Source organism: Pantherophis guttatus, chromosome 17 (genome assembly GCF_059756535.1).
Source record: "Pantherophis guttatus breed Tessera chromosome 17, ASM5975653v1, whole genome shotgun sequence".
Classification (NCBI taxonomy): domain Eukaryota; kingdom Metazoa; phylum Chordata; class Lepidosauria; order Squamata; family Colubridae; genus Pantherophis; species Pantherophis guttatus.
This window is the reverse complement of record NC_142079.1, coordinates 13,618,374-13,644,309: the sequence shown is the minus strand read 5'-3', so window position 1 is coordinate 13,644,309 and position 25,936 is coordinate 13,618,374. Positions and strand designations below refer to the sequence as shown.

At 44.8% G+C, this 25,936-nt stretch overlaps 2 protein-coding genes across 2 annotated transcripts in view; both read left to right on the top strand.

The window, feature by feature from the left end:
• The first annotated feature begins 4,482 nt into the window (after positions 1 to 4,482).
• AACS (acetoacetyl-CoA synthetase) overlaps positions 4,483 to 25,936 on the top strand; it is a 62,275-nt gene continuing 40,821 nt past the window's right edge. The window contains exons 1-4 of the mRNA XM_087880056.1: positions 4,483 to 4,714; positions 11,169 to 11,272; positions 14,624 to 14,744; positions 17,164 to 17,277. Of these exons, the coding sequence (XP_087736182.1) occupies positions 4,597 to 4,714; positions 11,169 to 11,272; positions 14,624 to 14,744; positions 17,164 to 17,277 (457 nt within the window). The 5' untranslated portion in view covers positions 4,483 to 4,596. The remainder of the gene's footprint in view (positions 4,715 to 11,168; positions 11,273 to 14,623; positions 14,745 to 17,163; positions 17,278 to 25,936) is intronic.
• On the top strand, positions 20,278 to 21,259 carry LOC148111680 (uncharacterized). Its single transcript, XM_087880319.1, has 2 exons — positions 20,278 to 20,290; positions 20,472 to 21,259. Exons 1-2 carry the CDS (start codon positions 20,278 to 20,280, stop codon positions 21,218 to 21,220), a joined length of 762 nt encoding a protein of 253 aa, XP_087736445.1. The 3' UTR covers positions 21,221 to 21,259.

Here is a 25,936-nt window from a genome sequence, read left to right as displayed (position 1 = left end):
TGGCTGCTGGGGGGGCGGCGGGGGGGAAATTTTGCATGCCTTCCAAGAGGAGGGAAAAGAGAGAAAAAGAAAGGCAGGAAAAGCAGAAGTGGGGAAAAAAACGCTAAAGGACTGCAGGAATGAGTCCCCAGGTTCGTTTCAAAAGGGAGTTAGGCATCGATTGTCAATATTGTCTGGTTGTCGCCCCTCGTTTCATCCAGGTTTATCTTAATTTTCAAATCTGAATCTCCCGCCCGCCTTCTTCCCACATCTATCTTCGTTCATTTGTCCTTCCTTCCTCCCTCCCTCCCTTCTTTCTTCCCACATCTATTTCCTTTCTTCCTTCCTCCCTCCCTCTTCCTTCCTTCCTTCCTCCCTCCCCCTCCCTTCCTCCCTTTCTTCTTCCCACATCTATCTTTGTTCATTTGTCCTTCCTTCCTTCCTCCCTCCCTCCCCCTCCCTTCCTCTTCCTTCCTTCCTTCCTCCCTCCCTCCCCCCTCCCTTCCTTTCTTCCTTCTTCCCACATCTATCTTTGTTCATTTGTCCTTCCTTCCTCCCTCCCTCCCCACATCTATTTTCTTCCTTCCTTCCTTCCTGCCTGCCTGCCTGCCTGCCTGCCTCCCCCTCCCTCCCTTCCTTCTTCCCACATCTATCTTTGTTCATTTGTCCTTCCTTCCCCCTCCCTCCCTCCCTCTCTTCTTCCCACATCTATTTTCTTCCTTCCTTCCTTCCTTCCTTCCTTCCTTCCTTCCTTCCTTCCTCCTTCCTTCCCTCCTCCTCCATTAACTAGGTTAATGGTTATCTTGGCTTATAACCTCCATCAGGAAGGGGAGGGAAGAATTCTGCTGGAGATTTTTCTTAACCTATCCCTGAACGAACCATCATCGGTGTGAAGATGAAGGTTCCCCCCCCCTTTAAACCAGTGTTTCTCAACCTTGGCAACTGGAAGATGGGAGGATTTCGATTCCTCCACCTATCCACCCATCTTCAAGCTGCCAAGGTTGAGAAAATCTGGCTTAGACCTTTACTGTAATTGTGTGTAATTGTGTAATTGTCCCAATGGTGACCCAAGACCTTTGGTGGCCTACTCAACTCTTCAGTTGAGTCAACATGGCCTTGTCTCTGCCCCACCTCTGCCCACTTTCTAAATCCACCCATCCGACTTTTCTTTTTTTAGCAACTTTCAAAATATCGAGGGTACTCGGGTTCAAAAGGGGATCCTGACCTAACCTCTCTCTCTCTTTCGGGTTTGCCCATTTGCTCACCCCATCCAGAGCTACATGGCCAAAGGATTGCAACAACTCCTTGTTCACTTGAAGTTTTCTCTTTTTTTAGTGCCAGGGCTGGCCAAGCATTTCCTAAATCCTCCTTTTCTCTGTGGCTGGGTCTGCAAATCGAAATAAATTAGTTTCCCAAATCCTCCTCCTCCGTATACCTGGCTGTGTAAATCAAAATTATTCACAGTTTCCCAAATCCTCCTTTTCTCTGTGGCTGGGTGTGCAAATCAAAATTATTCACAGTTTCCCAAATCCTCCTTTTCTCTGTGGCTGGACGTGCAAATCGAAATAAATTAAATTTCCCAAATCCTTCTTTTCCCTGTGGCTGGGCATGTAAATCAAAATCATTCACAGTTTCCCAAATCCTCCTTTTTTCTGTGGCTGGGTATGCAAATCAAAATAAATTAGTTTCCCAAATCCTCCTCTTCCATATACCTGGCTTTGTAAATCAAAATTATTCACAGTTTCCTAAATCCTCATTTTCCCTGTGGCTGGGTGTGCAAATCAAAATTATTCACAGTTTCCCAAATCCTCCTTTCACCCCCACGGCTGAGTGTGCAAATCCAATCCAATCAATGGACTTCCTTGATCCTTTCCCCATAAGCATGAAAGCTGCGCTCTGATTGGGCACGCCTCTTCCCAGCTCTGGCACCCATTGGCCTTCGCAGACCGAGTCCCAGCGAAACCTCTCCTTCTGATTGGTTGAAGAGGGCCACGGCCTGCTCCAGCCCTCCCATCGCTCGCTGGATGGTCCATGCTGGAGACTCTGGGCTGATGTGGGGCCAGACCCAGATCCACCAATGGGGGCCCCGCATCTGGTTGTGGTGTGCTGATGCCACGGATCCATCCGCCCTCTGCCTCCGAAGGTGCCAGCTCTCCGTGGGTTTGAACCCCGATATGGGTTTTTTTTGACCCTTATCTGAGTTTCTACACATTTTCATTTAATTTTTTTTTCTGTACATCATATTATATTGCATGTATAAAATAAATAAAATGGAGTTTAAAACTTGATTTATTGTTTTTTTAAAAAAATATAATCCAGGGTGAGGTTTGGAGGGTTTTTTTTTGTTCTTTTGCACAGAATTTGGGTTTGAGTGCGATGCTTTTTTTTTTTCTTTTTAAAATATATCTAATTTTAACGGCAGATTTTTATGCATTAATTTACGTATGGCATCTGTTGGCCACTTTTCTTTGCCACAAGGCATAAAAGATAAATCTTGAACAAATAGAGGAAGGAAAATTAAGGGGGGAAAAATATGTATTTTATTTTCAAATCTAAGTTTTTTTCCCCCCCTGAACATTTCATTGTAGTGAACCTATTAATAAGTAAACATAATTTAGTTTAAGACAGATTTATGGGGGGTGGTTGGTAATTGAGGGTTTTTTGCAGAGAATCTGGGTTTGAGTGTGTTGCTTTCTCTCTCTCTCTCTCTCTCTCTCTCTCTATATATATATATATATATATATATATGCATGCATGTATACATGCATGCATACATACATGCATGCATGCAAGCATACTGGTAATCCTCGGTTTATGACCACAATTGAGCCCAAAATTTCTGTTGCTCATGTTTCACAGTTAAGTGAATTTTGCCCCATTTTACGGCCTCTCTTGCCACCGTTATTAAGTGAATCACTGCAATGATTCAGTTAGTAACACGGTTTGATAAGTGAATCTGGGTTCTCCATTGACTTTGCTTGTCAGGTCGCAAAAGGGGGTCATGTGACCCCAGGACCTTGCAGCCGTCATAAATATGAACCAGTTGCCAAGTGTCTGTTGATCACGTGACCACGGGGTCTGCTGGAACCGTCGTAAAGTGTGAAAGACGGTCATAAGTCACATTTTCAGTGCCGGTGTAACTTTGAATGGTCACTAAATGAATTGTTTTACGTGGAGTACCACCTGTATTTTAAATTTCAGAGTAATTTGGTGTCCTGGAAGCTTCCTGCGTGACCTGATTCCACCTCGATTCCTCAAACCCAGCCTACCTCGCAGAGTTGTTGTGAAAAAAAACATGACCTGCAGTTCAGAGGAAAGTCAGAAAGGAAGCTACCTATGCATGGAATCATGTTGGGTGGGTCCCTACGTGTGTCAATTTGCACTTGGCAGGTTTTATTTTATTTTATTTTATTTTATTTTATTTTATTTTATTTTATTTTATTTTATTTTATTTCATCATTTCGTCATCTCATCTCATTTTATTTTATTTTATTTTATTTTATTTCATCATTTCGTCATCTCATTTTATTTTATTTATTAATTTTTATTTTATTTCATCATTTTGTCATCTCATCTCATCTCATCTCATCTTATTTTATTATTTTATTTTATTTTATTTCATCATTTGGTCATCTCATCTTATTTTATTTTATTTTATTTATTTATTTTATTTTATTTTATTTCATCATTTCGTCATCTCATCTCATCTCATCTCATCTCATCTTATTTTATTATTTTATTTTATTTTATTTTATTTTATTTTATTTCATCATTTCATCATCTCATCTTATTTATTTTATTTTATTTTGTTTTGTTTTGTTTTATTTCGTCATTTCGTCATCTCATCTCATCTCATCTCATCTTATTTTATTATTTTATTTTATTTTATTTTATTTTATTTTATTTTATTTTATTTCATCATTTCATCATCTCATCTTATTTATTTTATTTTGTTTTGTTTTGTTTTGTTTTGTTTTGTTTTATTTTATTTTATTTTATTTTATTTTATTTTATTTTGTTTTGTTTTATTTCGTCATTTCGTCATCTCATCTCATCTCATCTTATTTTATTATTTTATTTTATTTTATTTTATTTTATTTTATTTTATTTTATTTTATTTTATTTTATTTCATCATTTCATCATCTCATCTTATTTATTTTATTTTATTTTATTTTATTTTATTTTGTTTTGTTTTGTTTTGTTTTGTTTTATTTCGTCATTTCGTCATCTCATTTTATTTTATTTTATTTTATTTTATTTTATTTTATTTTATTTTATTTTATTTTATTTTATTTTATTTTATTTTATTTTATTTTATTTTATTTTGCACGCCCCTTATTCTCGCTCGCTCCCCCTGCAAAGCCCGGCCTTTCGCTCCGCGCACTATTTCTTTTGGCTGTTTTTTTTTTTTCTTGCTCCGCCTCTGGCGGAAGCCCACCGGCGGCGCCCGAAGAGGTGACGCGTCCTATAAAAGGCGCCGGCAGGAGGCGGAGCTCCGCAGTCCTGCTCGGACCGGCGAGGGGGTCGCGCGCTTAGTAGGGCGAAGCGGGCAGCTGGAGGAGAAGCGGCGGCGGCAGGTGGCGGGCAGCAGCCGGCGCTCGTGCCCAAGCTTGACGATGTCTGGGGAGCTGGAGATCATGGAAGCGCAGCGGATGTGGGAGCCGGATTCCAAGCGCAACACCAGCATGGACCGGTTCAGGGCGGCGGTCACCGCGGCTTACGGCATCCGCCTGGGTGAGTCCCTGCTGGGGGAAAGCCGGGCAAGGAAGCAACGCTCCCGTCCATTTGCTCGGTTCCCTTTCCCGTTGCAACCCGGGAGGCAAAACCGCTTTTTTCCTCTTGGGATTTCCCTTCCCCCCCACCCCCCCCCACCGCCACCGCACAACGGCCCTGCAAGGTAGGCTGAGCAGAGCGCCTACCAATTGCATTGCAGCGAGATGCTCTGGCTTGGATCGGCAACCTGGCGCCCTCCGCAAATGAGATGCCCGCCATCCTTATTCTTGCTTTTCTCTTTTGGGTTGATGGGGATGTGGGGGCTGGGGCGGGGGGGGAGCTGCCTCTGCTGGGAGAGCCGGCTGGCTGTCCAGCGGGAGGGAAAGCTGCATTTTCCTAAAAGGAGGATGATTTTATCCTTATTTTTTAATGCCTTTTGGAAGGGTGGGGGTGGGAAGCCATGAATCTTGATAAGTGGAGCCTCCAGAGGGGGAAAGAGTCTACCTTGGAGCAGCAGAGGCTGATGGGGTATAAGTGGAGCCTCCAGAGGGGGAGGAAGTCTACCTTGGAGCAGTAGAGGCTGATGGGGTATGATAAGTGGAGCCTCCAGAGGGGGAAAAAGTCTACCTTGGAGCAGCAAAGGCTGATGGGGTACAAGTGGAGCCTCCCGAGGAGGAAAGAGTCTACCTTGGAGCAGAGGCTGATGGGGTACAAGTGGAGGCTCCAGAGGGGGAAAGAGTCTACCTTGGAGCAGCAGAGGCTGATGGGGGTATAAATGGAGCCTCCAGAGGGGGAAAGAGTCTACCTTGGAGCAGCAGAGACTGATGGGGTATGATAAGTGGAGCCTCCAGAGGGGGAGGAAGTCTACCTTGGAGCAGCAAAGGCTGATGGGGTACAAGTGGAGCCTCCCGAGGAGGAAAGAGTCTACCTTGGAGCAGAGGCTGATGGGGTACAAGTGGAGGCTCCAGAGGGGGAAAGAGTCTACCTTGGAGCAGCAGAGACTGATGGGGTATGATAAGTGGAGCCTCCAGAGGGGGAAGCAGTCTACCTTGGAGCAGCAGATGGGGTGGTTCAGCTTCCTCCAGTGGTGCTTAAAATGGTGCTAATCTGCTTGGTTGGTACCCTTTTCGTGCGGTCTAGTTTGTGAATGAGCCCATTAAGAGAGGATGTGGCATCCTCACTGGCCCAAAAGTTGGAGCTGGTCCAAGATTTTCCCTCCCTCCTTTCTCCTCCCCCCCCAACCTCCAGTTCATCTCCCTCGTCTAGCATGTCGAACAGCAGTTTCGAATGAACCCGTCAGGCGTGTTGCACGTTGCCCACATATTCCGCATCCCACCCACATATTTTATCCTTCCCACGACGGTCTACAGCCCGGCTGATGCAAGATTCGGATCCTTGCTGCAATCCCAGGAGCAACAACCTGGCCCATCCTGACGTGATCCTGAAAACCCCAATTTATCTTTTTTTTTTTGCCTTGCAACCAATAGGACCTTCGAATGTAACCGTGCAACCATCATGCATATTTCAGTGTATTTTTTGTCTCACATGGAACTGTATCATCTTCCAGAGAAAAAAAAATTTTTTTTTAATTATTCCAAGAAACTAGGCCTCTAGCCCTCAAGGCTTGTACAAATCAGCATTTTGCATTGGGTTTTGGAAGTGTCTTTCCGCTGTAGTTCAACGTAGCTTAAATCAGCTGCCTGTTTCTCTTCCCTTCGCCTTTCCTCTCTCTCTCTCTCTCTCTCTCTCTCTCTCTCTCTCTCTCTCTCTCTCTCTCTCTCTCTCTCTGCAGGCTGAAATCTGTAGAAAAGAGGGGGGGGGAAATGTATTGTGTAAATGTTGTCTTGTGTGCTTTGATTCCCCAAAGAGGGCAGGTTGTACGTTTCCATGTGCCGAGCGAGGCCTGGTGCTTTTTATAATTAGGAACTGAGCCAGTAAAAAAGGAATATTTAATAAGGTTTCTCATTTCTTACAATGGAGAATTTTAGGATGTTGATTTTTGCACCGAGCAAAAATAGGACAGCTACCTAGGAGATTCTGAACTACAGATAGCGCTTGATTTACAACAGTTCATTTAGTGACCATTTGAAGTTACAATGGCGTTGGAAAAAAACTGATTTATTTTATTTTTATTTATTTTATTAATCATATTTCTATGCCGCCCACTCTCCGAAGACTCTGGGCGGCTTACAACAATCGACAGTATACTAAATAGCATATTGCCCCCCAAAAATCTGGGTCCTCATTTTACCCACCTCGGAAGGATGGAAGGCTGAGTCAACCTTGAGCTGGTGAGATTTAATCCGCTGATCTGCTGAACTAGCAGTCAGCTGAAATAGCTGCAGTACAGCACTCTAACCACTTTAGGATCGTTTTTCACACTTACGACCGCTGCAGCATCTCCCATGGTCACAGGATCAAAATTTCGATGTTTTGGCAACTGACTCATATTTATGACAGTGGCAGCATCCCGGGGTCATGTGTGATTCCCCCTTTTGCGACCTCCTGACAAGCAAAGTCAATGGGAAAGCCCAGATTCACTTAACAACCGTGGTCGCTAACTTGATAACTAGAGGGATTCACTTAACAGTTGTGGCAAGAAAGGTCGTAAGATGTTTCACTTACCAATAGACAATTTTGGGCTCAATGGTGGTCATAAGTCAAGGACTGCCCATCAAAGCCTGGCTAGGTGGCTCAGTGGCTAAGACACTGAGCTTGTCGATCAGAAAGGTCGGCGGTTCGAATCCCTAATACAGGTCTCTCCTGCGTGATCAGGGGGTTGGAATAGATGACCTCTAAGGGACTTCCAACTCTGTTACTGTTACTGTTAAAGCTCCCATGGGGAGAGGTTGTTGGGTCTTGTAGTTTGGCCATTTGGGGACAATACAGCTTTCCCTGTTTGTCCCCTAAAGTGTCAACGCGTGTGCGATACACAGCAAGAGCCTTGGTGGCGCAGCGGACTAAAGTGCTGTTAAGTAGCACTTAGCTGCCAGCTGCCTGCAATTACTGCGAGTTCAAATCTCACCAGGCTCAAGGTTGACTCAGCCTTCCATCCTTTCTAAGGTAGGTAAATTCAGGACCCGGATTGTGGGGGGCAATAATCTGACTTTGTATAAAAAATATACAAAAGTATGAAGGCTATTGCTTAACGCATTGTAAACTGCCCTGAGTCTCCGGAGAAGGGCGGCATATAAACCGAACCAATCAATCAATCAATCAATCAATCAATCAATCAATAAATAAATAAATAAATAAATAAATCAGAATTGGATCCATTGGAAGCAACATGTTGCAGATGTTGCATGTATTTAAATCTGGGCCTTCTATTTTATCCGTGGGAGGAATAACTGGGCAACTGTTTTTCTCTTTGATTCTTGATGTGGAAAATAAATGCAGAGTATCTCAGACAGATAGGGAAGTTTACTTCTTCTTTCTTGCAAACTTAAAAGGGATGGTGTTAGCTTTAAAAAAAAAAGATATGCGAAAGCACCCGTTGCCCTCCTTTTTGGCATTTTTGCTCAGCTGCTGCTGGAGTTTGCAAGTGTGATCATGGGTGTGTGTGGGTTTTTGTGAAACGGGAGGCTAGAAAATAAAATAGCTAGCATCCCTGTGTTTCCAAGCAGCTTTCTTTTTTCTTTCTTTTTTTTTTTTTGTGCTCGCTTCTGTTCTTGAAGTAAACAACGATGCTAGTGCAAACTAATTGGGTAGTTAACTCTGATCTTCAGAGACCTGGAAAAGTAAATACGGATTTGGTAAAACCTGAGATACAGGGAGTCCTCAACTTACAACCATTCATGTAGTGGGCATTTGAAGTTACAACCGCATTTAAAAAAAAAACAACCTTTTTCACACTTATGACCGTTGCAGCATCCCCAGGATCACATGATAAAAATTCAGAGGCTTGGCCACTGATGCTTGGTCAGTAAGGAACTGGATTCACTTAACAACTGTCTTACTACTTACTTCACTTTATTGATTAGCCCTTGGGGCATATCAAAGTGCAGAGTTCCAGACACAAATTATTACTAAAAATCTGTTAAAATACAATTTAAAATGGAATGGGAATAAAATACGATTTAAAATGGAATGGAAATAAAAATGAAACTGCCAATAAAATACAATAATTTAATGTATAGATAAATAAAATATGATAAAAAATATATTTCGGTATAATTAATATAATTAGGTGGCACAGTGGCTAAGACACTGAGCTTGTCCGTCAGAAAGGTCGGTGGTTCGGCAGTTCGAATCCCTACTACAGGTCTCCTGTGTGAGCAGGGGGTTGGACTAAATGACCTCCAAGGTCCCTTCCAACTCTGTTACTGTTACGCCTAGAGCTGTGATGGCGAACCTATGGCAGGTGGCACGTGGAGCCATATTGGTGGGCATGTGAGCTTTGCCCTCGCTTAGCTCCAGCGCGCATGCGTGTGCCGGCCAACTGATTTTTGAGCCTTCAGGGCCCACCGGAAGTCAGGAAATGGGCCATTTCCTGCCTCCAGAGGGCCTCGGATGGGGGGGAAGGCTGTTTTTGCCCTCCCCAGGTTCCAAGAAAGCTTCTGGAGCCTGGGGAGGGCGAAAAACGGGCCTACCGTGTTCACCATGCCATCATGTGCCAAAAGTGGGAGCGGGGTGGGGTTGCATGCGCGGGGGCAGGGTGCATTGAATTATGGGTATGGGCACGTGTGTGTGTGACCCTCCCGTGTTCCCTCCCCTTTTGGCACGCAACGGCAAAAAGGTTAGCCATCACTGGGTTAGGTCTTTTTTTTTTTTTTTAATTTGAGTTATATGCCGCCTTTCTCTGGAGACTCAGGGCGGCTTACAATGCATTGAGCAATAGCCTTCATCCTTTTGTATATTTTATACAAAGTCAGCTTATTGCCCCCACAAACCAGGTCCTCAGTTTACCCACCTTAGAAAGGATGGAAGGCTGAGTCGACCTTGAGCCTGGTGAGAATTGAACTCGCAGTAATTGCAGGCAGCTGGATGTTAAAATGCTGCCTTAGGAGGCATTAGCCTCCTACGCCACTCAGGCTTCTGGGGGAATTTTGTATTTCCTGTAAATCCTCCTGTATTATGGGGGAAATACAGCACTAAATGCCTCCGTCTGCTGACAATCTTAACTGGGGCTTATTTTTGGGGTAGGGCATATATTACGAGCATCCTGAAAAATGATGCTAGGGCTTGTTTTCTGGATGGGTCCTATTTTTGGGGAAACAGGGTAGAACTTCCCTTCTGTAAATTATCCTCTTTCTCCCCCTTTGTTCCTTCTCAGTTATGCATCTCTTCCTTCCTTCCCCAGGGAAATAAAAGCAGAGCAAAGAACCAGAAGCAATCTCTAGTTTGCTCTAATAATTACAGAGATCTGGTTTGTTTGCTTGGGGGCCCCATCAAAAGCCAAGATAGAGCCATCAATGGACCGCGAAAACACAAAGAGAAAAATAGCACTGAGGGTTTTTTTTTTTTTTTGGCTTCCTTCCTTTCAAGCATTAGCTTGAAAGAAATTATTTATCTGATTTTATTGGACTTTGCATTAAAGGTGCTTGGGAGAGAGACGGGAGCTGTTTGTTCCCGACAAGCAAGTATGAAAGCAATAATTTTAATTTTTTTTTTCCCCAGGCCTGACAGGTGGCTTTTGCATCAGATGCTGCTTCTGCGAGCAGATGGAGAGTAAAACTTGTCAAAGGTGTTGATTTGCACAGCTTTTAATTTGCTTTCTTTGAGAAAAAGGAGGAAGGTGGTACAGTAGTGGCCAAAATTGTGGAAAGCTTTTGGGGAAAAGTTTTATTTTTCCTAATAATAACACCCCCACTTTTTTTTTTTTTGGAGTTTCAAGATAATCCTATTCCACTGCTGGAATGGCCTGGGAATAGCCCAGACCTTCACCCAATTGAAAATCTAGGGAGCTGACGAAAGAAACCTATTAGTCAGAAGCCACGGAGCAATAAAACCCAGTTAATAGAAGCCATCATTCAATCTTGGTTTCACAAGATAGCAGCTGCAGAACTAAAAGGCTTGGTTCATTCCATGGGAAGATATTGTAAGGCCATAATTCATGCTAAAGGTTACCCAATGAAGTATTCACTGACTTGGTGATAATTTTTGTATAGCTTGTTTTTTCCTATGGTGATAATTTTTTATATCTCGGTTTTTTTTTACCTCTTTCACTTTTCCTCTTTATACTGTAACTGCTACTTTAACAGCAAATCCTTCATAAAAGTTATTGCATTACATTCTTGATTAAATTATCTTCCCATTGATATATAATTTTATAGTTCTACTCCGAAAAAAAGTGGTGTTATTAGGTCGTTTTAGAAAATACAACTTTTCCCAAAAGGTTCCCACAATTTTGGCTACTACTGTAGAGTCTCAACTGAGTTGAAAGGATTCTGCCAGTTTAGGCAACCAGCCGAATGGTTTTTTCTGAGGAAAATAATTAGGATGTGGGGTTTTAACGCTCGTCTTGTTTTGCTTCCAGCCAACTACAGCGAGTTTTACCAATGGTCTGTACAGCATTATTCGGATTTCTGGGCAGAGTTTTGGAAATTCAGCGGGATCGCCTTTTCTCGGCTTTATGATGAGGTAAGCTGACAGAATAACAGAGTTGGCAGGGGCCCTGGAGGTCTTCTAGTCCAACCCCCTGCTCAGGCAGGAGACCCTATACCCGTGATGGTGAACCCATGGCACGCGTGCCACAGGTGGCACGCGGAGCCATATCGGTGGGCATGTGAGCGTTGCCCTAGCTTAGCTCCAGTGAGCATTAGCGCGCCGGCCAACTGATTTTTGAGCCTTCAGGGCCCACCGGAAGTTGGGAAACGGGCCATTTCCTGCCTCCAGAGGGCCTCGGGGAGGCTGTTTTTGCCCTCCCCAGGATCCAAGAAAGCTTCTGGAGCCTGGGGAGGGTGAAAAACAGGCCTACCTTGCCATTGCTTGCCAAAAGCGGTGGGAGCGTGGTGGGGTCGCATGCGCGGGGGGCAGGGTACATTGAATTATGGGTATGGGCTCAGGTGTGTGTGACCCTCCCATGTCTCTTCCCCCCCCACTTTTGGCACGCGACGGCAAAAAGGTTAGCCATCACTGCCCTATACCATTTCAGACAAATGGCTGTCCAGTCTCTTATTTAAACTTCCAGTGATGGAGCACCCACAGCTTCTCGAAGGCAACTTCTGTTCCACGGATTAATTGTTCTCACTCTTAGGAAATTTCTCCTTAATTCCAGGTTGCTTCTCTCCTGGATTAGTTTCCAACTGTTGCTTCTTGTCCTGCCCTCAGGCGCTTTGGAGAATAGCTTGACTCCCTCTCTTCTTTGTGGCAACCCCGGAGATATTGGGACACAGCTGTTTTTCGATCGACCGATTATTCAGGTTAATTGGGGACTAAGTCACGCAGAAGAGGGTGGATGCAACCATCCACCTCGTTGTAGGCCGCCTTCTCCAGCTTCGGTGAGCAAAGGATGACAGGGTCATTGCCAACATTGGGCAAGTCGGTATCTCCACCTTCCTGGCCTTTTCAACAATTCCTCCATGGGAGAAAGCCTGTAGAGATTCTCCATCCTCCAGGTCATGGTTGTCCCAGAGGAGCTTTTTTCAGGAGGCAACTGGACTTTCTTGTTTTTTCTTTTGAAGACGTTTCGCTTCTCATCCGAGAAGCTTCTTCAGCTCTGACAGGATGGTGGGGAATGGCAGGATTTATACTCCTTGCAGACAGCTGGTCATTTGCATCCTTTGAGGGGGTCGTTGAGGCCACTTGGAGGTTGATCTGGGTCCTCAGAGTGCTCCTGATTCCTGTAGTCTGCAATTTTTCCCCCCTCTGGAAATCCATTCCTCCTCCCACACCATTCAAAGGGTCCTCATCCCAAATTGCATAGCTAAAAGTCTGTAGAGATTCTCAGTCATCCAGGTCCTGGTTGTCCCAAAGGTGCTTTTTTCAGGAGGCAACTGGACTTCCTTGTTTTTTTTCTTTTGAAGACGTTTTGCTTCTCATCCAAGAAGCTTCTTCCGCTCTGACAGGATCGTGGGGAATGGAAGGATTTATACTCCTTGCAGACTGCTGGTCATTTGCATCCTTTTAGAGGGTCATTGAAGCACTTGGAGGGTTTACCTGAAAAAGCACCTGGATGACTGAGAATCTCTGCAGACTTTTAGCTATACAATTTGGGATGAAGACCCTTGGAATGGTGGGGGAGTAGGAATGGATTTCCAGAGAGAAAAAAAATTGCAGACTACAGAAACCAGGAGCACCACTCAGGTGACCCTGAGGACACAGAGAAACCTCCAAGTGGCCTCAACGACCCTCTCAAAGGATGCAAATGACCAGCTGTCTGCAAGGAATATAAATCCTTCCATTCCCCACCATCCAGTCAGAGCTGAAGAAACTTCTTGGATGAGAAGCAAAATGCCTTCAAAAGAAAAAACAAGAAAGTCCTGAAAAAGCACCTGTGGGATAACCGTGGGAGAAGCTCTGTAGATCCCCAACATGGTCATTGCAAAGTTGACTTTTGAGTCCAGGTTCTGCTGAAGTTGGTGGATGTAGGTTGTGTTCTCGGCCATGCATGGAAGATGCGTCAAAAGACCTCCTTGACTTCCGATCTGGTCTGTGGGTTTCCTAGCCTCTCACTCATATATGTGTTCTGCCCCAGCTACGGACCCCAAAGAACGCAGCACACACAATCTCTATACAAAGCTTATTTTACTCAAATAACTTAGTCTTTATCATTCAAAGGCTGTTAATGAACTGTCTTAACAGCCTACCAGAATTCTAGGATAAGATAATCACAGTCTTACTAGGGTTGGCAGAAAGCCCAGAAGCAATTTTGCAGAGAATCCAGACGCGAAGGAGAGTGAACTAAAGTTGTTCCCTACAGCTTGCTGCAATCGATGTTCCTCCTTAAATAGGCTAAGGGAGTGGCCAATTAGCCCCAAGCCTTATTCTCGAGGAGACCTCCTCCTGAGGAGCCACTCCTGCCTTTTAGCAGCTCTGTGCGCTCGGGCATTGAGAAGAGGCTCCTCCTCTTCGTCCTCTTCACTTAAGGGAGCTTCTGGAGGTTCTGAAGGCCCTGGCTGAATCCCTGCCTCTGGCACCACATCTTCTCCAGCCTCCTCACTGTCTGACTCGGGTACCAGCTGCACAGGCTGCTGGCAAATCACCACACCAGCCTCCTCGCTGTCGGAATCAGCTACAATCTGCACAGGCCGCTGACGGGCCACAGCAATATGAAAAGTTTGGGCCTTAATTAGCGGTTTTTCCCAGGTCAGGTAAAGTTAACTTACGACCGCAATACAAACTGGAAAATTCATCGTTGAGTGGTGCGGACGTTATGTGAGGTATCGCTGGATTTTATGGCCTCTTTTTTTTTTTTGCCATGGTCATTCAGTGAGTCACAGTTGTTAAGCAAGCCATGGCATGTTCGCAGCTTCCCCGTTGATGTTGCTTGTCAGAAGCCAGCTGGGGAAGTCTCAAATGGCGACTACGGGACTCTGTGACCGTCATAAATGTGTGACAGTTGCCAAGTGCCCGGAATTTTACCATGTGATTCTGGGGATGCTGTGGCAGCCATAAGTGCGAGGACTCGTCGTAAGTTACTCCTTTTAGTGCTGTCAGAACTTCAAACGGACGCTAAAGGGTCATAAGTTTGAGGACTACCTGTAGTTTTCTTAGCAGAAGGCAACCAATGTCTTCTTCCAAAGGACTTTTTTTTTAATGTGCCCATCGTGTTGGATTTCCTGGTGGTGCCCCATCCCAGTAATAACCCAGTCTGATCCTGTTTTTTCAAGGGGAGAGGGGGAAATGCATCCGTCTAACTGAACTTAATGGAGAACCCCCCACCCCCCAGATGGTGAGGAGGGGCAGAGAAAGACCCTCATAATATTGATCCTTTGTGCCCTACATGGTTGCGGAGTTTTCTGTTAAGGATGCTGGATGTCTTCCCACCAGGTGATCGATCTCTCCAAGAGCATCGCGGATGTTCCCGAATGGTTTAAAGGCAGCCGTTTAAATTATGCCGAAAACCTTCTGAAGCACGAGGAGAACGATAAAATCGCCCTGTATGCCGCACGTAAGTCCCCCGTGCGAATCTTCATAATTGCTGGATCTACGACTATTCACATCTCTCTGCCTCTGCCTCTTTCCCCCTCTCTCTCCCTCTTTCTCTCCCTCCCTCCCTCCCTCTCCCTCTCTCTTTCTCTTTTTCTCTGTCTCTCTCCCTTTCTCTCCCTCCCTCTTTCTCTCTCTCTCTCTCTCTCCCTCTCTCTCTCTCTCTTTCTCCCTCCCTCCCTCTTTCTCTTTCTCTTCCTCCCTCTCCCTTTCTCCCTTCCTCTCTCACCCTCCCTCCTTCCCTCTCTCTCTCCCTCTCTTCCTTTCTCTCTCCCTCCCTCTTTCTCTCCCTCCCTCTCCCTTTCTCCCTTCCTCTCTCCCTTCCTCTTATTCTCTCTGTCTCTCTCTCTCCCTCTCTCCCTTCCTCTTTCTCTCTCTTTCTCTCCCTCCCTCCCTCTCTCTCCTTCCCTCCTGCTCTCTTTCCCGCTCTCTTTCTCTCTCTCCCTCCCTCTTTCTCTTTCTCTATCTCCCTCCCTCTCTTTCTCCCTCCCTCCCTCTCTCTTCTTCCCTTCCTCTCTTTCTCCCACTCTCTTTCTCCCTCTTCATAATTATTAGCAGTCCTGTGGGAATAATTTTTCCAGTTATCTTTTAGGAACCCCACTCTGGTTTACAGGGCGGGATTTCCTTGTGGTCTCCCATCCCTGCCTCCTCTTTTTTTTTTTTTTTAAATCCTTCTCAAGCATTCCTCCACCCAATCCAACAGCTCTTTCATTAGAGGATGCAGGAAAAATTCCTGTCTCCCAAAAATCTCTTACCGTTGTGCGTGCCAGGGTTATGTGTGTGTGTGTGTGTGTCTTTTTTTCCCCTTTGGGGGGTGTCCGGATTCCCCCCCTCTCCCCCGCTCTCTCCCTTGGTAGCTGGAGTTGCAGACGGCCAGGGTACTTCTTCGCCACACCATCATCGCCCCAAACTTTCTCGGGCCACCCTGTTAAGTACCGCTGCAGACATGGAGTTCATGCATCTTGCATGCAGCTCCTTTGCACACCTGGATGTTCTCGAGTCTGCTAAAGACCCTTTTAAGCCCCAGCCAGACCCCCCTCTCTGCCTCTTCTCCCCCAGCCAAAGAATTTTGCAAGTTGTGTTGCGTGGACTTAGTAACGATGCGCGAGAACAATCAGGACACATTGCCTGTTCTTGCCCTAGTAATTATTTTTGGAACCTGAGAAAGAAAAAAGAAAAAAAACCACCCTGGATTAAATTTGAAGGTGTGAAGGTTGGACTGTGTCACAAGCAACAGTTGGGAAAAAAACCCAACGGTGGTGGTTTTAGGATGCCCGTGTAGAAGATTGAGGGTTTTGTGCCTCCAACAACTAGTTGGCTGGCCCATATCATCCAGACTTCGAGCCTGCTAATGTCTTCAGAGGTTAATACAGGGGTGAAATCCAGCAGGTTCTGTCAGGTTCTGGAGAAGCGGTAGCGGAAATTTTGAGTAGTTCGGAGAACCGGCAAATACCACCTCTGGCTGGCCCCAGAGTGGGATGGGAATGGGGATTTTCTAATATCCTTCCCCCAGGAGTGGGGTGGGAATGGAGATTTTGCAATATCCTTCCCCCAGGAGTGAGGAGGGAATGGGGATTTTGCAATATCCTTCCCCCAGGAGTGAGGAGGGAATGGTGATTTTGCAATATCCTTTCCCTGGAGTGGGAAGGGAATGGGGATTTTGCAGTATCCTTCCCCTGGAGTGGGGAGGGAATGGATATTTTACAGTATCCTTCCCCTGGAGTGGGGTGGGAATGGAGATTTTAAAGTATCCTCCTGGAGTGGGGTGGGAATGGAGATTTTGCAGTATCCTTCCCCTGGCGTGGGGTGGGAATGGGGATTTTGCAATACCTTCCCCTGGAGAGCTGAGGGAATGGAGATTTTGCAGTATCCTTCTCCCAGGAGTGGGGTGGGAATGGAGATTTTGCAGTATCCTTCCCCCAGGAGCGGGGTGGGAATGGAGATTTTACAGTATCCTCCTGGAGTGGGGAGGGAATGAGAATTTTGCAGTATCCTTCCCCCAGGAATGGGGTGGGAATGGAGATTTTGCAGTATCCTTCCTCCAGGAGAGGGAATGGAATGGAGATTTTACAGTATCCTTCCCCCAGGAGTGGGGTGGGAATGGAGATTTTGCAGTATCCTTCCCCTGGAATAGGATGTGAATGGACATTTTACAATATCCTCCTGGAGTGGGGTGGGAATGGAGATTTTGCAGTATCCTTCCCCCAGGAGTGAGGTGGGAATGGGGATTTTGCAGTATCCTTCCCCTGCCACGCCCACCAAGCCGCACCCACAGAACCGGTAGTAAAACGATTTGAATTTCACCCCTGGGTTAATCTATGATTTGTTTTGACTTCTTGCTGCCAACCTGCGACTGGACCTGATCTTGTTTCCCCCCCCAGGAGAAGGCAAGGAAGAGATCGAAAAAGTGACCTTTGAAGATCTGAGGCACCGGGTGGCTTTGTACGCTGCGGCCATGAGGAAGTTGGGGGTGCAGCCCGGAGACCGAGTTGTGGGTGAGTTCACCTTTCTCCTCCGGGCATTTCTTTCTTTCAACCAGGATGTGCAAACATCGGGACCTGGCCTCCTTAAGGAGCTCTGCAGGAAGGAAGACGCGCATGAAAGACAGGTTGGGTGACTTTTAGCCAAGTGTTGCCGAGGCGGGACGAGAAAAACTTGATGGGTCATTTGAAATCAAAACTCTTGCAATAAATGACAGGTGAAAAACGGGTCCCGTTTAACCAAAGAAAGTGTGGGAGACTTTGCTGAACCTTCCAGGAGCCCTCAAGCATTCATGACAAACCATGTTTTATACCAGATTTATATTTTGCTGATAAAGAAATAAAGGGAGACTAGCATGGATCTATTTCAAGCTGTTTAGCTCTCATCAGCTAGCCATACCCTTACTTGGATTCGAACTTGGGCTGCCTGCATGTTAGGCAGTTGTATTAACCTCTGAGCCACAAGTTCTCCTCCGTCGTCTTGAGCCAGGGGAGAGATTAAGTGTTTTTCTATCGAAGCACCTGGTCTACCCCAGCATGTGGAAGGGAGCATATTGCATCCTTTCGCCTAATATATATATTAGGCGAAATTATTTATTTATTTATTTATTTATTTATTTATTTATTTATTTATTTATTTATTTATTTATTTATTTATTATATTTCTATACCGCCTTTCTCCCGTAGGACTCAAGGCGGTGTACAGTCAAGAAAAATATAGATACACAAACATCATAAAATTGCTAATTAAAATTATTATTATAACATAGTTCGGCCCAATTAAATAAAACCCAGAATTAGATAACATTTTAAAAAATCATTCACATGTTCATATATTTAGCCCCGCCTGTTGGACCATCAGGGTCTTGAGGGCACAGCGGAAAGCACGGAGATCAGGGATATTCCGTACCTCCGGGGGCAGTTCATTCCAAAGGGTTGGAGCCCCCACAGAGAAGGCCCTCCCCCTGGGAGTCGCCAGTCGACATCATTTGACTGACGGTACCCTGAGTAGTCCCTCCCTGTGAGAACGAACTGGTCGGTGGGAGGCGATTGGTGGCAAAAGACGGTCTCGTAGGTACCCAGGTCCTAAGCCATGGAGCGCTTTAAAGGTGATGACTAACACCTTGAATCGCCCCCGGAAGACCACCGGGAGCCAGTGCAGCTCGCGTAGGAGAGGTGTTACATGGGCGTAACGAGCTGCGCCCATAATCACCCGCGCGGCTACATTCTGGACCAGTTGGAGCCTCTGGGTGCTTTTCAAGGGGAGCCCCATGTAGAGATTATATATGTATAGTTTTTTATTTATTTTATTTTAGTATAAATAATCCATCTTCCATTAAACGGTGTATCGTCTGGGAACCAATGTTTGTGCAATAACAATTAAAATTTGCAATCATATTCATTATTTAATCTATTCGTAACTCAATACCAATACATTAAATATCGAATACTTTACATCATCATCTTAATTTGCTTAACTCTGTTAACTATTTTCTATATTATACTCATCTTTTATGATGAGTAAAATATACTTTTATTGCTAACTTTTATATTCGTCCTCTAACCACCGATAAAATGTTTCCCATGTCACATAGTAACCAGTTTGTTCTTTCTCTTTAATTGCCAGTGTTAAATCTATTCATTTCTGCACATTCTAATATTTTCCTTATCATATTCTCCTCTGTAGGAATCTCTTCACTTTTCCAATTTTGTGCAAATACAATTCTAGCTGCGGTTATTACATGAATAACCAAATATACATTTTCTTTACCATAAGTTTCTGGTAAGATCCCCAACAGAAATACTTCAGGTTTCAGATCAATATGTTGTTGTATCATCTTTTCCAACCACGTCCATATTTTTATCCAATATTTTCTAGCTTCTACACATATCTACCGCATATGTTAAAAGATGCTAAATTATATGGTTTTTATAAGGAGTTGACAGAATTAGATAAGATACGAACAGAAACAGAAGAGAGGATGATTAGAAAAAAACTATAGAAAAAAAGCTATTTACTGAGTATTAAATTAGAAGAAGAACTAGTGAAGGAAACAATGATAGCCTGGGCAAAAAACTTTGGTTATACAATAGAACTAGCAAAATAGCAGCAATAAAGTCAGCTTATTGTGGAGGCAATAAGCTGACTTTGTATAAATATACAAAAGTATGAAGGCTTTTGCTTAACGCATTGTAAGCCACCCTGAGTCTCCGGAGAAGGGCGGCATATAAATCAAATTAAAAAAAAAAAAAGGGATAGAAATTACATTTGTAACTTCTGAAAGGGCCTTAAGAATGCATGTTTGGCCTGGAGGTGGAGCTGTCCAGAATGGAAGAAGAAGAGGAAAAAAATAGAAGAAGATAATCTTTATAGATCAGGATTGAATTGTGGAGTCCTTGGTGATCTCTGAGCCTGGTGGTTTTCTTGCGAGATGTTTCATTAACCACAATAGTGAACATCATCAGATGTTAGAAGGGAGAGGGGTTTGTGGAGAGAAGGGAAGGAGGAGGAGGAGTGTGGGGTCCTTGGTGCTCTCTGAGCTTGGTGCTTTTCTTGCAGCATTTTGGTTAAATTTAATTGATTTTAATTGGGTTATTTTAAATTGTGGCCAAAAATATTTAATTATTTTTAAACTGTTTTTAAATTTTGTATGTTCTGTTTTTATTCTGGCTGTTCACCGCCCTGAGTCCTGTTGGAGGAGGGCAGTATACAAATTAAAACAAACAAATAAATAAATAAATTTCATGACCCAACTAGGTAACATCATCAGTGTTAGGAGGGAGTGGGGTTTGCAGAGTGGAGGAGGAGGTGGGAGGAGGAGGAAGAGGAGGACTGTGTGGGGGCCCTTGGTGCTCCCTGAGTTTGATGGTTTTCTTGTAGGCGTTTCATGACCAAACTAGGTAACATCATCAGTGCTGGAGGGAGGAGGATTGTGAAGTGGAGGAAGAGAAGAGGAGGATGACTGTGGGGTCCTTGGTACCCCCTGAGGTTGATGGTTTTCTTGTAGGCGTTTCATGACCAAACCAGGTTACCACGCACCGGTGATGTTACTTGGTTCGGTCATGAAACAAATGTCTGCAAGAAAACCACCGAGCTCAGGGAGCACCAAGGACCCCACATAGGAGGAAAATTGCCAGTGGTGTTGCTTGTTCACCTCTTACACATACCACAGGCCTCCGTTTGACCTCTTCTGCCCTCAAAAGTTAAGAAAGAAGCTCTTGGAGCTTCAACACCTCCAAGACTAAGTGGCTATGGTTCCCGGCGTCCCCGTTTAGCCAGTTGGCTCCATTGCTGACTATTGGGGGCGAGTCATTGGTCCCCATGGAGAGGGCTCGTAACTTGGGTGTCCTGGATGCACGGCTGTCTTTAGAAGATCATGTGATGGCTATGGCCAGGGGGGCTTTTTATCAGGTTTGCCTGATATACCAGTTGCGTCCCTTTCTGGACCGGGACGCCTTGCGCACAGTCATTCACGCCCTCGTCACTTCCCGTCTGGACTACTGTAATGGTCTCTACATGGGGCTCCCCTTGAAGAGCACTCGGAGGCTCCAACTGGTCCAGAATGCGGCCACGCGGGTGATTATGGGAGCGACTCGGCGCACCCATGTAATACCGCTCCTGCGCGAGCTGCACTGGCTCCCAGTGGTCTTCCGGGTGCGATTCAAGGTGCTGGTTACCATCTTTAAAGCGCTCCATGGCTTAGGACCTGGGTACTTACGAGATCGCCTTCTGTCACCGATAGCCTCCCGCCTGCCAGTTCGCTCCCACAGAGAGGGACTCCTCAGGGTGCCGTCGGTCAAACAATGCCGACTGGCGACCCCCAGGGGAAGAGCCTTCTCTGTTGGGGCACCTGCCCTCTGGAACGAATTGCCCCCGGAGATACGTAAGATCCCTGACCTACGTACCTTTCGCCGGGCCCTCAAGACGCTATTATTTCATCAAGCTGGGCTGGCCTAAATCCTAAATTTTAACGGGTTGTTTTTGTTTTTAACATGTGGTGGCCAGATTATTTAATATGTTTTTTTAAACTGGTTTTTTAAACTTTTATATATTTGTTGGTTTTATTTTTTGGCTGTGCACCGCCCTGAGTCCTTCGGGAGAAGGGCGATATAATAATTAATTAATTAATTAATTAAATGAATAAATAAATAAATAAATAAATAATAAATAATAATAAATAAATAAATAAATAAATAAATAAATAAATAAATAAATAAATAATAAATAATAAATAAATAAATAAATAAATAAATAAATAAATAAATAAGAAAGAAAGAAAGAAAGAAAGAAAGAAAGAAAGAAAGAAAGAAAGAAAGAAAGAAAGATGGGCAGTTGATACCTTGTGGTTTAACCTGCTGTTGTGTCATCGGGTCCGTTGCTCCATTGTCCTTTGTGTTGCAATGCAGCCATTGGCACCTCTTGCATCAGGTTACGTTGGGTTTTCCCCTTTGAGTAGGTCTTGAGTAACGAGGGGTGGTGAGGCTGGGAACTGCCAATATATATATATATATATATATATATATATATATATGATATGTGGCAACGTAACCCATATTTACAGTATGTCTAGTCCTCATTCATCCTGTGGGTTGATTTTGCTGGAACGGTTTCAGAGCAGGTTTGGGATGCTTCCAAAGTAAGGTTAGAAGTTAGAAGTTTAGCGTTTTCACACTGAATTCAGAGTCATGCCATACAACACCTCTCCTGCGTGAGCTGCACTGGCTCCCAGTGGTCTTCTGGGTGCGCTTCAAGGTGTTGGTTACCACCTTTAAAGCGCTCCATTTATTTATTTATTTATTTATTTAATTTTTTATACCGCCCTTCTCCCGAAGGACTCAGGGCGGTGAACAGTCAAAATAAACATATATATAAAAATGTGAATAGAAGCAACAAATAATAATTAAGTCAATTTGGCTTCTCGGTTAAGTTAAGATCTTCAGAATAAAATTTACACAATTAGAAAAAGGAAAGAAAAAATTAATTATGCCAGCCCGGCTTGGTGAAAGAGGAAGGTCTTAAGTGCCCGACGGAAAGTACGAAGATCTGGGATTATTCTTATCCCTGGGGGTATCCTGTTCCAAAGGGTAGGTGCCCCCACAGAGAAGGCTCTCCCCCTGGGAACCACCAGTCGACATTGCTTTAGTGATGGTACCCTGAGGAGGCCCACTCTGTGGGAGCGTACTGGTTGGTGGGAGGTTATAGGTTGCAGAAGGTGGTCTCGTAGGTACCCAGGTCCTAAGCCATGGAGCACTTTAAAGGTAAGAACCAACACCTTGAAGTGCACTCGGAAGGCCACTGGGAGCCAGTGCAGCTCGCGTAGGAGAGGTGTTACATGTGAGCGCCATGTCGCTCCCAATATCATCCGCGCGGCCACATTCTGGACCAGTTGGAGCCTCCTCGTGCACCTCAAGGGGAGCCCCATGTAGAGAGCATTACAGTATGGCATAGGACCTAGTTATCTTCGAGACCACCTGCTGCTATCGACAGCCTCCCATCGACCTGTGCGCTCCCACAGAGAGGGCCTCCTCGGGGTGCCATCAGCCAAACAATGTAGGCTGGTGACCCCCAGGGGGAGGGCCTTCTCTGTGGGGGCACCTACCCTATGGAATCAGCTGCCCCCAGAGATAAGGAGGATCTAAGACCTCGGTGCCTTCCGCCGTACCCTTAAAACTTTCTTTTTTCAGCAAGCCGGGCTGGCTTAACACTTTTAAATGTTTTTAATTGGTTTGTCATTGTTTTTTAATTACGGGGCCAAATTTATATATATCTTTTTAATAGCATTTTAATGTTTGTAATTTATGTTTTTATTTGGCTGTACACCGCCCTGAGTCCTCAGGGAGAAGGGCGGTATATAAATTTGATATAAAATAAAAAATAAATAAAATGTGCATTAGAGGTAGTCCTCGCTTTAAAACCACTCCTTTAGTGACTGTTCGAAGTGGCAACACCACCGAAGAATAAAATAGCAGAGTTGGAAGGGACTTTATAGGTCCTATAGCACGCGTGCTGGAAGTGGCACGCAAAAAGCCATCCCTCTGGGCATGCCAGCCGTCGCCTGTTGCTGTTCTGTGTTCCGCCAGTCATCTGTTTTTCCAGTTTCTGGCGCACACATGTGTGTGCCAGCCAACTGGTCTTTGTGCACGCATGCGTGCCAGAAACCAAAAGATCAGGTGACCACCGCGCATGCCAGAAATCAGAAGACCAGCTTCCCCCGGTGCATGTATGCGCTCCGGAAAACTGCTCTTCCGGTTTCTGGTGCTCCCCCACGAGTGTGTGCACACTCCCGTTTTGGCACTCGGTGCCGAAAAGGTTCGCGAAGGTCATCTAGTCCAACCCCTCGCCCAAGCAGGAGACCCTACACCATTTCTGACCGATGGCCATCCAATCTCTTCTTGAAAGCTTCCAGGGATGAAGCTCCCACAACTTCTGAAGGCAACTTCTGTTCCATGGGTTGATTGCTCTCACTGTCAGAAAATTTCTCCTTATTTCCAGGTTGAATCTCTCCTTGTTCAGTTTCCATCCATTATTCCTTGTCTGGCCTTCAGGTGCCTTGGAAAATAGCTTGACCCCCTCCTCTCTGTGGCAGCCCCTCAAATATTGGAAGACTGCTATCCTGTCTCCCCTGGTCCTTCTCTTCACTAGACTTAGCCATGCCCAGTTCCTGCAACCGTTCATTGTATGTTTTAGCCTCCAGTTTCCTCATCATCCTGGTTGTTCTTCTCTGCGCTTTTTCCAGAGTCCCAGCATCTTTTTCATATTGTGACGACCAAAACTGGGTGCAGTACTCTAGGTGTGGTCTTACTAAGGCTTTATAGAGTGGTATTAGTACCTCACTTGATCTTGATTGTATCCCTCTGTTAATGCAATTTAGGATTGCATTGGCTTTTTTTGGCTGCCACTGCACATTGCTGGCTCCTATTTAACTGGTTGTCCATTAAGACTCCAAGATCCCTGTCAGGTTTCGATGTCATCTCAAATAAAATAAATTGCATTTCCAGACAGATAGTCTTTGAAGAAATCTTTCATTTTATTGAGCACGACAATCTGGCCCCGATTGTGGCGTAGCCAACTCTGACTTCCTGACCCCAAACCTTCCCTTTCCGTTCCCCAATTCTCTGCATCTCATTGGCCTTCTTCCAAATCACTCTCCCCATATCTATTACTTAAGCTCCCAGGAATGTCCCCCCTCCCATCTCATCTCCTAGGGGATATTATCTTCAGGGAAAATAAGTAGGTGAAAAGTCCTCTTGCCAGCTGCCCCCTCTTCTCCTTCTTATGTCAGCACTAGAGTAAATGCAGGTTGAAGTGCTGACAATCCCTCTTCCAGTTACTGCTATTAAGCCTGGTTTCACCCAGTCTATATGTGTACTTTTGGTTTTCCTTACCTAAGTGTAAGACTTTACTTTTCTCTACATTGAATTTCATTTTGTTAGATAGGGCCCAGGGTTCAAGTGTGTCAAGATCCATCTGGATCTTGAGTTTATCTTCTAGGGTGTTGGCTATTCCTTCCAGTTTAGTATCATCTGCAAAGAAAGTGACTTAGAGCTGGCACTCACAACTGGTATTCACACAACGATTGTAGTATCTCCATGTTCAGAATTCGGGCATTTGGCAACTAGTTCACACTTACGACGGTTGCAGTGTCCCGGAGTCACATGATCTCCGTTTGTGACCTTCCCTGCCAGTTTCCGACAAACTCAATGGATTCATTTAATAACCATACGATTCACTTAACGGCAATGATTTGCTTGGCCGTGGGTAAAAAGGCCATGAAATACAATGTAGAGAAAATAAAGTTACTTAGGCAAGAAAAAAAAGTACGCATATAGACTGGGTGAAATCAGGCTTAATAGCAGTGACTGGGAGAGGGATCTTGGAGTCATAGTGGACAACCAATTAAATATGAGCCAACAGTGTGCAGCGGCAGCCAAAAAAGCCAACGCAGTCTTAAATTGCATTAACAGAGGGAAACAATCAAGATCAAGGGAGGTACTAATACCAGTCTATAAAGCCTTAGTAAGACCACACCTAGAATCCTGCATCCAGTTTTGGTCACCACACTATAAAAAACATGTTGAGACTCTAGAAAAAGTGCAGAGAAGAGCAACCAAGATGATGAGGGGACTGGAGGCTAAAACATATGATGAACGGTTGCAGGAACTGGGCCTGGCTGGTCTAGTGAAGAGAAGGACCAGGGGAGACAGGATAACAGTCCAATACTTCCAATACTTGAGGGGCTGCCACAGAGAGTATTTTCAAGCTATTTTCCAAAGCACCCGAAGGCCAGACGAGGAATAATGGATGGAAACTGACCAAGGAGAGATTCAACCTGGAAATAAGGAGAAATTTTCTGACAGTGAGAGCAATCAATCGATGGAACAGAAGTTGCCTTCAGAAGTTGTGGGAGCTTTATCTCTGGTGGCTTTCAAGAAGAGACTTGACTGCTATTTGTCAGAAATGATGGAGGGTCTGCTTGGGCAGGGGGTTGGACTAGATGACCTACAAGGTCCCTTTCCAACTCTGTTCATCTATTCTAACGAAATCAGATATGACTCACTTAACATTTTGCTTAGCAATGGAACTGCTGCTCCTGTTTTGGTTGTAAGTAGAGGATTAATTCTACTAACCATAGTATGATTTTTGTGGTCTTGGTTGAGCAGGATTGTCAAGCTT